Raw genomic sequence first — 14,871 nt, forward strand, 5'->3', positions numbered from 1 at the left:
AGAAACTTGGACATCTTTCCAATAAGTGTTTCACCTCTTCCCAGGCCACCAACGTGCTTTCTATAAGAATAGTCTGGGCTGTTTTGGACTTTGTCTAAACAGAGTGTCTAGGATGTGATTTGGGTTGCCCTCTATCCACACCGTACTGTTTATGAGCTTCAGCTAGGTGGTTTTTTGGCAGTTTGTTTCTTCTTTTTTTTGCTGAGTGATCCTTTATATGTATTGACTGTGTGATATAGTGTGTTGCTAAGCACTCACGTTAACAGTTTGGGGTGTTATGAAAAGGTCTAAAGAGCTTTGATGGGCAGTGCTGAGCTTAACAGATATGCTGTAATTAAGTTCTTGTTCGGGTCAGCCAAGCTTTCAGTAAGATGGGTGGACTTAATTTCCTATAAAGTAAAATCTAATTTGATTTTTTTGCTTAGGTGCTTTGCTATGTATCTTTCTTTCTATTTTTTCTAGCAACAATTTAATCTTACCATCTGTCTTTTTTTATGTCCCACAGTAGCTTTGAGACACAAAGTTGGGAGGTGGTGGATGAATATTTAATGCAGGCAGGGTTCAGAGGAGAGATGTTATTTCTTATGAATAACAGCATGCAACCGGCAAGTAGCTATTTCCCCCTTTTAATGTACGTACGTATGTATGTGCGTGCGTGCGTGCGTGCGTGTGTTTGAACATGAATGTGGAGGCCAGCAGACTCTCTCATATGTTACAGACCCTCAGGAACACCATCTGTCTCTTGAGTGAGACAAGTTCCCTCATTAGCCTGGAACTTATCAGTTGCCAGGATAGATGGCTGGTGATTCCCAGGGATACCTTCCCATCACCTCCAAGTCACAGAGATCCACCTGCCTCTGCCTCCTGAGTGCAGGGATTAAAGACATGTGCCACCATGCCTAGCTCTGGCATTGTTATGTGGGTTCTGTGGGTTGAACTTAGTCCTTATAAGGCAAGTACTTTACCAACTGATTTATCTCACCAGCCCTTCAAATAGTTCTTCAAGGGTTAAGATTTTATTGTTTGTGTGTATCTATAGAACTGTGTTGTGATTTAGGGCTGTTTCTCAGAAAACAATCAGCCTTCTCTAAAACTTTAAAGACTCTCACTGGAAAATATTGTGTGTTATTTAAAAAACAGATGAAGCCAGGCATGACGGTGCATGTTTGTACCAGCACTGAGGGGACGCATTGACAGACAGAGCTCTGTGAGTCTGAGACCTTGATTTCCAGGCTGTCCAGGGCTGCACAGTGGAACTCTTGTGTTAAAAAAGAAAGAGAGAAAGAAAAATAAAGGAAGAATGAATGCAGGTATAGAAGAAAGGTCAACAAGAAGGGAAAGAGAACATCAGGGAGAAAAGAGGGCAGATGTAATAACTCTGAATTACTCCCATCAGTCTAGGGAACGATTGCCACAAAGATGAGGCAGTGGAGATAAATTGTTTCGACAATTGTATTTGGCATTTAACTTGGCAGTTGTCATCCACAGTTGTTAAGGGGCCTGTGTTCCACCTTTGAGAGGCAAGCATCACCCTTAGTTCCTCATCTGAAGACACACCTTACCACTGTCCTTCGAGTAACTTAAACATGCACCTTAATACTTCAGTGTTTTAAAGGCAAATTTTGAGGTCTGCTGAGGGTGCTTACCGCTTTCTACTTTCTATTTCAGACACTGAATTGGTTCTTCAGCTTGCTGGTTTGATTTTGTTGGATCTTACCTAGCCCAGGAGGGCTTTGAACTCACTATGTAGCTTAGGATAGCCTTGAACTTCTCATGCTTCTGCTTCCTGTTCCTATGTGATGTGCACCACCAAGCCCAGTTTTATGTGGTGCTTGGGATTAAACTCAGAGCCTCCTTCGTGCTAGGCAAGCACTTTACTACATTCCAAGCCCTAAGTTATGTTCTTGGAAAGCAGATATGAACTTTGTGATAGTCTGTTCTTTAGTTGTTTGAGAAATTCCAGAGGTGTGGGAAGGAAGGACGCTGAAGGATCTGATGTAGACACCCGCAGATCCCTGTCTGTACTCATGTCCTCTGTACAGCAGGAGAAATTCAGTGTGTGTGAATGTCCAGCTGTTTTCCCTTTATTTGCTTAACTTGCTGGTCATCAGGCTTTTCGAATGTGGCTGTGTGTTAAAGCTGCGCATCTACTTTATTTTGTAATATGTTATAACTTCACTATAAGCCGCTATGATAAATAATAATAAACTTCATTGTAAGTTAAGCGGATATTTTAGGAGTTTTATTTTGCTACATTTATTTTATGCATTTTCTGGTGTTGGAAATTGAGCCCAGGATCTGGCATAGGTTAGGCAAATGCTGTACTATTCAACTACATCCACAGCCCAGAGATGTGGTCATTGTTTTAAAAGCCACATTAATCTTGATGCCTGGTTGTCAAGCACATACCTATCATCCTGGTGCCTGGGAGGTTAAGGCAGGTCAAGTGTGAGTACAAGCCTTGCCCAGGTTACCTAGCAGCTCATTGGTTTTCATTATCGCTGGTGGTAAAACATTTTATCATATTGCTTTACAGTATTTGAGTCAAGCATTGCCACATTGTTACATATTTTTCCTGGACATATGAATAATAAACACTACAGTAAAATTTATTGATGTAATCTGTTTTGTTTTGTGTGTGTGTGTGTTTTTCTATTTTCTTAGAATACATTCCCAAACATATACCTCTAGGGTCATAGCCTCACTCTGTCTCTGTCTGTCTGTCTGTCTGTCTCTGTCTGACTGTCTCTGTCTCCGTGTGTGTGTGTGTGTGTGTGTGTGTGTGTGTGTGTGTGTAACTGTACTAGTAGTTATGTTCCTTTCCCATTGTTTTAATTTCTATGTATTTGAGATCTGGCAGAATGGCTTTGCTCCTTTCTTATGCACACTGTTTCTCCTGTTAATCACCTCTGACCACATCTACTTTTCTTTGGAGGGTCTTACTATGTAGCCTCTGCTGGCATTTACGATAGCCCATGCTGGCCTAGAACTAGAGATCTAGCCTAGGCTAACCTGAAGCTTTGTAGTACTCCTATCCTCCTGCCTCTGCCTCCCGGGTACTGCGATTACAGGTAGACACCCGATTACGTCTTTTAAGAATATTTAAAATGCATTCATTAACATCTTTTTAAATTAAAAATAAATCATTTTCATAAATATACCCTGACCCTGGTTTCCCTTCCCCCAACTCTTTCTAGCTCTTCTCTATCATCCCAGCCGCCCAAATCCACACCTTTCTTTCTCTCATTAGAAAACAGTCATCTAAAAAAATAATAAAATAAAAACAAACCAGAATAACACAAAACACACAAACAAAAAAGAGCCAAAGAAAAAGCACAAGAAACACGTATAGACACACACATTCTCTCACAGAGAAATCTCCTAAGAACACAAAACTGGAAACCATAATATATAAGCAAAAGACCTGAAAGGTTGCAGGGGGGGGGGTGAAGGCCAGACAAAGCAGTATGAGACAAGAACCCCCCCAAATATGCCACTGAGTTCGTTTTGTGTTGGCCATCTCCTGCTAGGCATGAGGCCTGCCCTTAAGTGTGGTTTGTATACCCAGTGAGATTCTGTGGGAGAAGACTGATTTTTCCTTGGTGGGCAGTTGTTAATTGGAGATAGCTTCTGCTTAGTGGGATGGGGGCTTGTTACTAACATATTAATTATGGGTAATGACGGGTTTCATTTTAAGAACATTTGATTATAAAAGGGAGTCTGAACGATGTGAGACGGAATATCATCTTGCGAATGATGAAGAGAACAGATCTTAGTGTTTCTTTGTCATGGGACTGAATCTTCGAATCAGTTGCAGAAAACAAAACAAAACTGCTCTTGCATTAGGGACAGTGATCATGGGCCAGCCCTGTGTTAAGTGGTTGACTGCCTTTACTTTTTCAACAACTCTGCACACAAGGCAGGTGGTGTCTACTTCCTATGTCTGGGCCACTGTCAGAGCCAGTGGGCTGGAGAAGATGGAAATTGGGGCTGTAAGAAGGCCGACTGGAGGTCCTGCTGCCCCCAAGCTTCCCATCCCCTCGACCATCCCTCTGGGAAATCCACAGGTCACAGGTATAGTCTGGTAGACAGTCTCTTAACTTTAAATGCCTCTGGGCAGAACTTCTCCTGGAGGCGTTTTAATATTAACTACAATGTGAACTACTTGAACAAAGATTATTTTTGGACCCTGCTATCGGCGGATATCTCAAGGGATGGAGATCAGGTAAGGGCGTGTTGGACAGAGCAAGTCAAGGTAGATGTGTTTAGAGGGTGGCCAGTTCTGGTTGGGTGGTTAGAACACAGGGCTGCTTCCTGGTTGCCAGGCTTCCAGTTCTGAGAGGTCGAACTGTGACTAAGATGGCATGACGCCAGAGACAGCACTTCCTGTTTCCAAACTGCCCGGTGTAGTCCTGCATCTCCTAAAGAGGAAGTACAGCCTTCCTGTTTCTTTCATGTACCTACTGAGGTCTCAGCAGTCGGGTGCTAGAGCTGCTCAGTGGTGCTTTGGCTTATAACCATCTTGTGTCTGTAAATGAGCAGGGAGTTGAGAAAACAGCCTCATGGAGCATGACTTGCTTAGAATCCGAGAGTCGGGTCCAGATTGTAGAAGATGTGTGCATGCTGGTGAAAACCACTGATTTTATTTCACAATGAGATTTTATGTATGTGCTCATGTGTACGAGTGTGTGTGTGTGTGTGTGTGTGTGCGCGCGCGCGCGCGCGCGCGCGCGCGCTCACATCATAAACATGTGTACAGGACCTAAAGGTCAACATATTGGGTCAGTCAGTCAGTCAGTCAGTCACATATTTATTAGAGACAGATTCTCTCACTGAATCTTGAGCTCACCAGTTCAGTTGAGCTAGCCAACAAGCTCCAGGGGCCTCCTGTCTCTGCCTGCCCAGTGCTGGGAGTAGAGGCGCATGCTGATTTTCTTGGCCCTTTTTTTAAGTTGTGAATTCTAGGGGAACTAATTCGGGTCCTTCTGCTTACATAGCAAATTTTTGCCCATTGAGTTAATTTGTTAATCCCCGTAATGAGACTCTTCAAGTCCAGCAACCTCCAGCTTCCTCACGTGTGGAGATGATGTCATCCCTCTGTCCCTACCCTTGGACATCTAGTTCCTTGTTTGCTTTCAGGTCCTTGTTTCTGAGATGTGCATCAAAGGGTTGGACAGTTGATAAAAGCCCACACTTCAGCAGTGACTTTGTGAGTTTACAGCGGCCCCACCATCAACTTCACGCTCAAGTTTTCTTAGACATTGGAGCATCTTATTTATGTAGGTAGTGCCCAGAACCTTTGTAGTTTCTTAATAAACAGACCACTAATGGCTAAGGATCTAAAAGAGGTACTATATAAATTATTTCTCCCGTAGTAGAGTAATGCCCAAGCTGAAAATACACCATAGATTCTAATAGCCAACCAGAAGAAATGTGCTTGTCTGAGTAAGGCTTCGCACGTGTAATTTGGCTTGTCAGTGTGGGGTGGGCTGAACGCATCTTGCTTTACAGTGCGCAGCTGGTAAAAGTGTCACGGGGACGCTAATTGTTTGGCGCAGGCTTCCTTGTCTAGCATTCTACTTCTCTTCGCTAATTGGTGGTGCTCCCACCCGCCTTCCTGTTCATTACGGAATGCTCCTCCTGAGTATAGTATCTATAGCCTTTAATTTGTCCTTATGAAATTACCATATCTAAGTGAAAAGATTTTATTTCCTAAAATGATAGCATTTTAGATAGCACTAAGTGAGGTTTATTTAATTAGCTACCCTGCTCTTCTACTTCATCTTTCCCTAAACATTTAGGATGCTACTGTTTATAAGAAGAGTACCATGGAGAGCATTCTTACTGCCCTACATAGAAGACCTGGACACCTGTGGTGCTCAGAGGGGCTTATACACACACACACACACACACACACACACACACACACACACACACACACAAACACACAAACACACACACACACAGGCACACACACATACACAGAGAAGACAGGATCTAGGCTCAGTGGCTAAGTATTTGCAGCTTTTCCAGAGGACCCAAGTTCAATTTCCAGTACTGGTATACTTCTGCTCGCAACCACTTGTAGCCCTAGCTCCAGGGGATCTACCACCCTCTTCTGGCCTCCATGTGCACCTCCACTTACATGTGTATCCCCACATGTAGGCACATGCATACACACAATTAAAAAGATTAAAGTTTCCAGGCCTATTGGCTTATGTAGGCAGTGAGCAGATATGAGTTCAGCCTCTTTGAGTTCAAGGCTAACCTCATCTAAATAGTGAGCTCCAGGCAGCTGGAGCTAGATCGTAAAACTGTGTCTCAAAAAATACATAAAATAAATATTTTTTAGAAAAGGATACCATACTGTATATTCTGCTTAGAAATTAGATTTTTTTAAAAAATTGTGATATGTCATATAGGATTGTGGCAGAGGCTTAGGGGCAGGGTGCTCTGTGATATCTTCATGAAGGAGATCAGTTAACTCTGGGAGTGGTCACTATGGTTAACTCAGGGAGTGGTCACTATGGTGGTGGCTTCAGCAAGAGAAAGGATTTTGAGGTAGGACCGAAAAAGTGTCACATGCAAATATATTCCTAGAAATCGTGTTTGCAAGTCTGATCAAGAAGCACTCCAAATTGTATCTGTTTTTATAAGGCAGCAGCAAATTGATTTCCATTCAGGTGGATTGATTTCGGCGGCACGTAGGTATTCATCTAGGACCCGAGAGTCCAGCAGGGGTAAAACAGATTTGTCCTTACTGTCATAGCATTTATACTCCTTAGGGAGACAGACACTCAGCACAGGGACCAATACCTAAGGATGATTTGGTCACACAGTACAAATGTTGTTAAGAACTGGAAGGGACCAATGCCTGGGTTCACGTGGACCTCAGTACTGACAGAATCGAGCAGAAGGAGAAGCCGCAGGAAGGAACAGCCTCCGTTCACTTCACACTTCTCCCCGAGGTTCACATACCCGAGGAGGGTGTCTTGGCTTTGAGAATGTGGCCTTCCTCCGGATGCACACTCTGAGATGTGGTCACTGTGTCACTCAGATCTGTGGGAAATCCCGGTTGATTTCCTTGATGTTTCAGGATGTACTGAGGATCTGACCATGCCGTAGGGCTATTTCTCTCGGTCTCAGGGCTCATACCACCAAAGCTTGAGTAAACGGAAAATTTCTGTTAGATAAGTGAGAGGTGTCTGGGAGCTTTGTGTGGCAGTATAATTCCACTTTGGTCTGAGATGTGACTGGGGCCGATGATGTGGCTCAGTGAGTGCTTCATACCATGGATGAGGTTTTCCATTGGATCCCTATCTCTCCCTCCCCTCCCCCAAAAATGTTTCATTGCTCAGCTGCTTCTTTAATTTGGAAGTTCAGAAAAATGAATTTTAGAAGGATAAATCTAGCTTTTTGGATCTTTTATTAACTTTTTTTTTTTTGAGATAGTGTCTCACTATGTAGCTCTGGCTGGCCTGCAATTCAGAGATCTGTCTGTTTCTGTCTCCTGAGTGCTGAGATGAAAGGCGTTTGCTACTGTGCTTGGCCATGACAAGTATAGCACATCTGAAAATTCTCAGGTGTTCAAGGTGGCACATGCTTGTAGTCTTCCTACTTGGGGACGCTGCAGCAAGAGGATGACAAGTTTGAGGCCGATATGGACAATGTAGTGAGATCGTGCCTCAAAAAATAAGAAAACTCTTTTTTTATTATTTATTTTTTTTTAATTTCTGGGTGTTTCTTGTCTTGTAACCAATAGTACAGTGTACCTGATTCAGAAGAAAATAAGCTCCTGTATTATGAGAGCCATGTGCCCTTTCATTGACATGTTAAATCACAACAAATACTGAAAGATTATGTAGTAAATTTGATCTCACAAATCCAGTGTTTTACAGGATTCTACCAGGTTCGGTATTGTGAATCCTAATAAGTTTTTAATTCATTTCTTTATATTGGCTTAATTTGTGCTTAAATGCACTTTTGCAAGAATGTTTATGTAATTAAAATAAAGAGATGGTAACCTTTAAAGTGCATTCCTGGTACTTTATATTTTTAATGTAATACTTTATTAATTCTTGGAGAATTTCATACAGTGTATTTTGACCATATTCCTTGTATTGCCCTGACCACTCCTGGATCCATCCCCACTTCCCATGCCCTCCCAACTTTGTGTCCTTCTTTTTTATTTAATTATCCATTGACCCATATTGGTATACAATATCAAAGATTTTTAATTAGTGTGTGTGTGTGTACACATGCGTGTGTGCGTATGCATATGTGTGGGTGTCCATGGAGGCCAGAAGAGTGTGTTGGATCCCCAGGAACCATTGTGAGCCACCCATCATTCGTGCTGGGAACTAAATTCCATCCTCTGGAGGAGCAGGCATTCTTAACCAATGAGCCATCTCTCCAGCCCCTGTTTACATTGTGAACCCTGAACACAGAGTATCTATGTGCTGTCTGAAGTAGTTACCCCATTTCGATTTAATATTACTCACATGACAGGCTTGGCTTGTCCCCATATCGTATAATGGCCTTAGGTGAGTTACACACCTTCTCCAGGGACCTGCATTAACTTCTGTATAATAACACCGACAATGAGACATTATTGGCGTCCGGTGCTTAGCCCTCTGCCTTCCTTGGTACTCTGGGAATGGAAGCCACTGTGAGAGTGATTTTGTTGAAGTGATTGTGTTTAGCACTGTGATGAAAGGGTAGTATGGGATATTTGGAAATTATGCAAATACTTCCATTATGTACCTAGAGATGGGACTGAAGTTGTTGGAATGGTTGGCCAAAGAGTTGGTCAACTGTGTCATATCTCCCGTTTTTCATGGCATGGCCATATGACGTAGACATTCTCTTCAACCCTGCTTGACTTTGGGTTCTTTGTGAGAAAAACTGGAAGCTTGATTGGTTAGATCCTAAGATACACAGCCACAGGCTCTCAGGTAACTGAGTGATTCTGGTAATGGGGTGTGGTTCGTTTGATTTTGTCTTGTTTTAAGCAGCTGTTTAACTGACCCAAAGCTAGGTAGTTGTTGTGTGGCCCTAGCTACTTTCTTGTTGGTGTCATGAGTAGCCGCTGATGGTCACCAGATGTCATGTTAATGAACTGGGACAGGAATTATTTGTTTGTTTTGAGGCTGTGTGTAATTAATTACATAATTATGCGGTCTTTCAGTTTGGTCCTAGTAAAATCACATCACAAAACAAAGGCAGTTTTGAAGAATTTAGTAGCAAGATAAAAATAGTAGTAAATGTTTTATACAGTTGACTCACGTGTTTAACGTGTGTTTACCAAGCCTGAAAACAATGAACTCATTGCTCTATCCATTAAGAAGAATCCGGATAGTTCCTCCTCGGCAGATCTTTCCTACTCCTGCTCTCAAGCACTTGGGGAGACTTCTGTAATTTTAATGAATTGCATTCTTCTGATAAGGTCACTCTGGACTTCTTAGTGATTGAATTAAAATCAGCAAAGCCGAGTAAGTAAAAATGTAAGGGACTGGAGAGAAGGCCCGGCAGTTAAGAAGGGCTTGTTGTGCCTTTGTGAGGATGGGAGCATGGATTCCAGGATCCATGTAACAAGTCAGACATCTAGTGTCTGCCTGTACCACCCCCCACCTCTTTAAAAAGTTTTTAAAGTCTGCACCTGCACTAGCTGCTTTCTTGGATAGTTATACACATGTGTGAATGGGTATAATGTCTGTTAGAATATATATATATATATATATATATATATATATATATATATTATATAGATACTATATAATACATATATATATGTATATACTGTTTGCTGAAATTATTTCATCTGAGACTATATTGTAGATAGTCTCATTTGTATTGTAGATAGTCTCATTTGTATAGTTTTCTTTTGTCCCTTATAATGACTGCGAGGTGTTCCGTTGAATAGATGGTGACAAGTACTTAGGCCATCTCTGGGTGTGACTCAGGCCCCCACCTCCAGCTTCCACTTTTACCCACCGCCACACTGAAGTGGGGAGACTGTGCACGTGTTAGTCAGTCAGTAGGCTCAGTTACTGAGTCAGAGGGTGTATGCCTTGGCACTTACGGTTGAAATGAACAGAGTGTTCTTCATCTAAGTTCGCTCCCTCTGTACCCCAACCAGCAGTGGGTCAACAAGCCTGTTTCTCCTCTTGTCCACGTTTGCCTCTTGTCCACGGTGTTATCACTACCGTGGAGCCTACTGAAAAGTACCGTGTCATTGCTGAGGAAGTGCCAAGTAGATGGGTGATCATTACTGTTTATCTGTAGAAATTCCAAAGAGTAAATATTACACTGAAGACCACTTTAAGCTATGTGTGTTTGCCAAATTAAATGGCTGCGTTGTTAAGTGTCTTGGAGTGTTTTTTTTTACGTTGCTTCGGAGCACAATTATACCAGCATAGAAAATCCTTCCAGTGTGAACGTGATCAACAAATTAAAGCCTCCCATGGAGAGTCATTCTCATAATGTAGTAAACCACACTCTACACATCATGCAAAAGACTTGGCTGCCACCACCTTCTTTACATGTTATTTACGTGTTGGTTTTCTTCTTTTATCTCCCACCTAGCCTGGGTGTGGTGTACACTGGCCCCGTGGGGGTACATATTTCTATTGCCCATTTTAGCTGTCTCCTTGAGAGTGTTCATTTGGGAGACTTATCTGCCCATCTTCCCCTCTAGGCTTAGAATGCTGCTTAGGTGTCAGCTGCCCTTAACTTTTTGGATTCTCATCTTGGGTGAGGACCTCCTCACAATTAACCCTCAGTTAACCTTCAATCCTGTTAGTTGCTACTGCTTGTGTGTAACGTCTATATACACATGCACACACACAGCCTCCTCATTCCAGCGTGAAAGCTTTGATACTTCATGTGTGAGAATAGGGAAGCTTCTGGTTCTCCACCAAAGAAACATGCTCTTTCTTCTGCAGATTAAAGTCTTTTTACCTAGACATGGGAAAAATCATAAGAGGTGTCCATAAACAGATATCTTTTGTTCTTGGGCTGCAGTATAGTGCATATTAAAGTAATAATTTTTTTATTTCACTCACTCTACCATTGATCTACACTCCAGCCTTTCCAAAGTAACCCCGAAGGAACGTAGAAGGTTATTTTTCATGCTAATGTAGTCTCTTCTAAAATGGGATGTTAGTTTAACAGTTGATTGGGGGGACATGGGAGGTAGGTGACCTTCATAAGAACAGCAGGAATTTCAAGACTTTTTAAATGAGTTTTTACTCCTTAATTTGACTTCCAAATGTGGTCGTTAACACGGCAGACGTCCTAATTCATTTTCAGAGAAGAATGTGTCCATTATTGACCCATTCGAAAGGGGTTGAAGTGATGGTGGTAGTATTTACGGTGATGATTATAGTTAAGTCCCCCAGAATAACATGTGATTGATATTAAATTGCTTGGAGTTCCTTAAACACAGAGACACATTTAAAAACTATTAGGCAATTACCTCTTAGGCTTTACTTCTTAGCATATATATTACATTCTGGAGGAATTGTCTGCTTGTAACTTGAGATTTATATTGAAATTAAAATTGTTTGGTGCATGTCCACCTGCACCCCGGTCATCTAGGGAAAGCAGATTGTTCTATTAGTCAAACAGTAGAACTCTGAGCCATCTAGGAAGCGCAGTTTTCTTGTGTTCCATATCTCTCTGGGCCCAACCCTTCTCCACTGATCCAGGAAGTCGGTGGGCGACTGCTTACACTGAGGGAACAAAAGCATTTTTGCTGCACCACAGCACCCCCTAGCATCCAAATCCTTTGTGTTTTAAGAATTTAAAGGAGAACTGGAGAGATGGCTCTCTCTGCTCAGACCTGAGGCCTGAATTCCATCCCTGGAATCCTCATAAAGGTGGAAAGAGAGAATTGACTCCACCAAGTTAGGCCTTTTACCTCCAACACACAGGCTGTGGCACACGTGACCCCAACACATACCGCAGATGCACATGCTCACAAGCAAAATATTCAAGAAGTTCGTATGAACGTTTTGTGTTTATCAGATGAACCATTCATAGGATCCTGTGTGATATCTCCTGTGTGATGGAGACCCAGGAAAGGTCCTGGGGGAGTGATGGAGAATGTGAAGAATCACCGTTTTCACGACAGCCATTGCATCTGTTTGTGTGGGGTATGTGGCTATAGTCTATGGCTGGACCCGCCGCCTCATGTGGAAATGGCAGGGGGGCGGGTGGCTGCCCACGGTCGCCTAAGTGTGTCGCTTGTGTGTTCCAGGTCCTCCTCCCAGCAGCTGGCCTGCTACAGTTACAGGACGTGAAGAAGACGTGCTGTGAATTCTTAGAATCCCAGCTTCACCCTGTCAACTGCTTAGGAATCCGGGCTTTTGCTGATATGCACGCATGCACAGACCTCCTGAATAAGGCCAACACGTATGCAGGCAAGTGTCACAAGCCTCAGCAGGGTTTGAGACCGGCGGGAAGCAAACCCCTGAGATCTCTGTGATTCCACAGTGGTCTGTGGAAAGTCAGTCAGGCTTCCAGATCTGGCCGTTATAAAATCATAAAATCTAAAATTTTAGAATGATAGTTCTGCAAAATTGAAACACAGTCTTAAAGTTCTGAATTTGACAGTAACTGTAGGGCAGGGGATGGGCATGGTAGAACTCTTGCCTACTAGGCATGGAGCCGTGGGCTTGATTCTCTAGCACCTCAGAAACTGGGAGCGGTGATTAAATCTGTACAGTCCCAGCACTTGGGGGGCTGGGGATGGAGGACCAGGGCTTTAAGGCCATCCTTGTATACATAGTGAGTTTGAGGCCAGCCTGGGATACATGAGACTCTGTCTCAAAAAAATAACACAAAATGAAAGGCATTGGGACCGAAGGACAGGATAGCTTGTTTATGTAAACATTGAATCCCTAAGTATTCTTTCAGCTGCATATGCATATGAGAAAATGTATGCATGCTCCATTAAATTATTTTGCCTTTGTGATGTTTTATACCTTTGCTGCTGTATCCATGGAAACAATTTTGTGGCCTAAAAATCTTCAAAGTAGTGAAATCTTGAGTGTGTAGGACCCAGTTATGGCCTCTCTGTAGACATGGTGCCTTGAGTGCCTGTGGTGTGGGCGGAGGGGCACCCGTGGCTGCTCTGCAGCCTGCGCAGACTCTCATCCAGAGAGGGGAGATTGTGGTCAGGCCCTTGGGTGGAGCTGAGGTCACAAAGGGAGCTTGTGATCTTCCTTTGAGTCTGTACACATTGAAAATGCATGCTCAAATGGTTACCAGGAAGCTTCGTATTCTTTTTAAACCATCTTTCTGGAAACAGCCTGACAGAAACGGTGATTCCGCTGTCTGCTTAAGTAGGAGCAGCCCTCCAGAAGCTTCCACCGGTCTTTCCCGTTTTGTTAATGGAGACTGGGTCTTACAGTGTCCTCTAGGCTGGCCTCAAACCGCAGCCATCTGACCTCAGCTTCCAAGACTGCTGGGGTTAGGAGTACCTGACATCACCCCTGGCTTACAAGAGCCTTGTTCGTTTACTTTGTTGATTGATGCGTGGTGTTTTCCCTGCACATGTCTGTGTACCTACGACCTGTGTGCAGCGCCTTCGGAGGCCAGGAGAAGGCATCAGAACCCCTTGGAACTGAAGTTGCAAGTGGTTGTGAGCTGTAGTATGAGTGCCGGGAATTGAATCTGGGTCCTCTGGAAGAGCAGCCAGTGCTCAGAACTGCTGATCCATCTCTCCAGCACCCGCCCCGCAGCCCCCCTCCCCCCACTTTCTTTCTCCCAGTATTCAGAATTGAACCCAGGACCTTGTGCAGGGCAAGCTCTCTCCCAAAGTCACATCCTTTTCTTTATATTTATTTATTTTTTTACCGAGACAGAGTCTCACTAAGTTGACGAGGGATGCCTTGTACTCATGTAGCCCAAACAGGCCCCAAACCTGGGAACCTCCTGCTTGGGATGCTCCTGACTCAGCTTCCTCAGTAGCTGAGATTGCAGGGGCAAATTTTAAAGCTCAGTCACCACTTCGCCACTGCAATGCCCTGTGTGTGTGTGTGTGTGTGTGTGTGTATTTAATGTAGCCCAGACTGGCTTTGAGCTTCCGACCCTTTCCTCCTGAGTCCTAGGATTTCAGATGAGAGCCATCATACCCTGCTACCACTGCCTTTCAATAGAGCCCCAATAAAAAAGGAGCTGTCTGAATTTCTTTGGGGGCCACCTGCTGGCCTAACTGTCCTTTACAAATTGTTTGGAAGGAAAATGCAAACTGAGTTTCAGGAAGCTGATTTAGAGATGCACTTTTAGAGCCTGCCCGTGCTTAAGTAAATCGAGGACTGTCCGTCACTGACTGACGGCCAGTAAACCTTTTCTGTAATGGGCGGCGTTAAATTCACCGATGTGTTTCCCCAGTTCTCTTCTTCAGCCAAACAGACTCTATTCCTCATAAATGCAGTTCCCATTAACTGCTGGATGTGGTGTCTGTGGGCTAAGTGGTTTACATTAGGACAGCGGAGGAGACCTGTGTGTGCTGGGGTAGGGTTTTTATTGTTTGCCTTTGCGTGTCTAAAGTGATCATTGTTTAACGTGTCTCCCCCTGAGTTGCTGCTTGTCGATACTGCGCTTGATAAATGTTGGTTCTTCATGTGGAGGAGGGCACCTGGGGGGGAGTAAAGCCAGACGAATAAGAGAGTGGCCGGTCCCTGTCCTGAGCTAGGAAGGGTGTGCTGCTTCCTGGGGTCAGAACCAAATCACCACTTAACTGTGTTCTCAGGAGATGCGGGCATTTTATTTCTTCTTCTTCTCTTACTTAAAATCACAGGTTTCTGTTGGCATACTACAGAATCTGAAGGAAAACTGTCAGAGTTGGAACACCTTCATCTTACT

The 14,871-nt window shown here is 43.5% G+C and overlaps 1 protein-coding gene across 1 annotated transcript in view; it reads left to right on the forward strand.

Moving 5' to 3' along the window:
• Positions 1 to 14,871, forward strand: part of Klhl2 (kelch like family member 2) — a 113,091-nt gene that overhangs the window by 53,454 nt on the left and 44,766 nt on the right. Inside the window, exon 5 of the mRNA XM_076553833.1 lies at positions 12,260 to 12,483. Coding sequence (XP_076409948.1) covers positions 12,260 to 12,483 — 224 coding nt within the window. The remainder of the gene's footprint in view (positions 1 to 12,259; positions 12,484 to 14,871) is intronic.

This window comes from Peromyscus maniculatus, chromosome 17 (assembly GCF_049852395.1).
Source record: "Peromyscus maniculatus bairdii isolate BWxNUB_F1_BW_parent chromosome 17, HU_Pman_BW_mat_3.1, whole genome shotgun sequence".
NCBI lineage: Eukaryota > Metazoa > Chordata > Mammalia > Rodentia > Cricetidae > Peromyscus > Peromyscus maniculatus.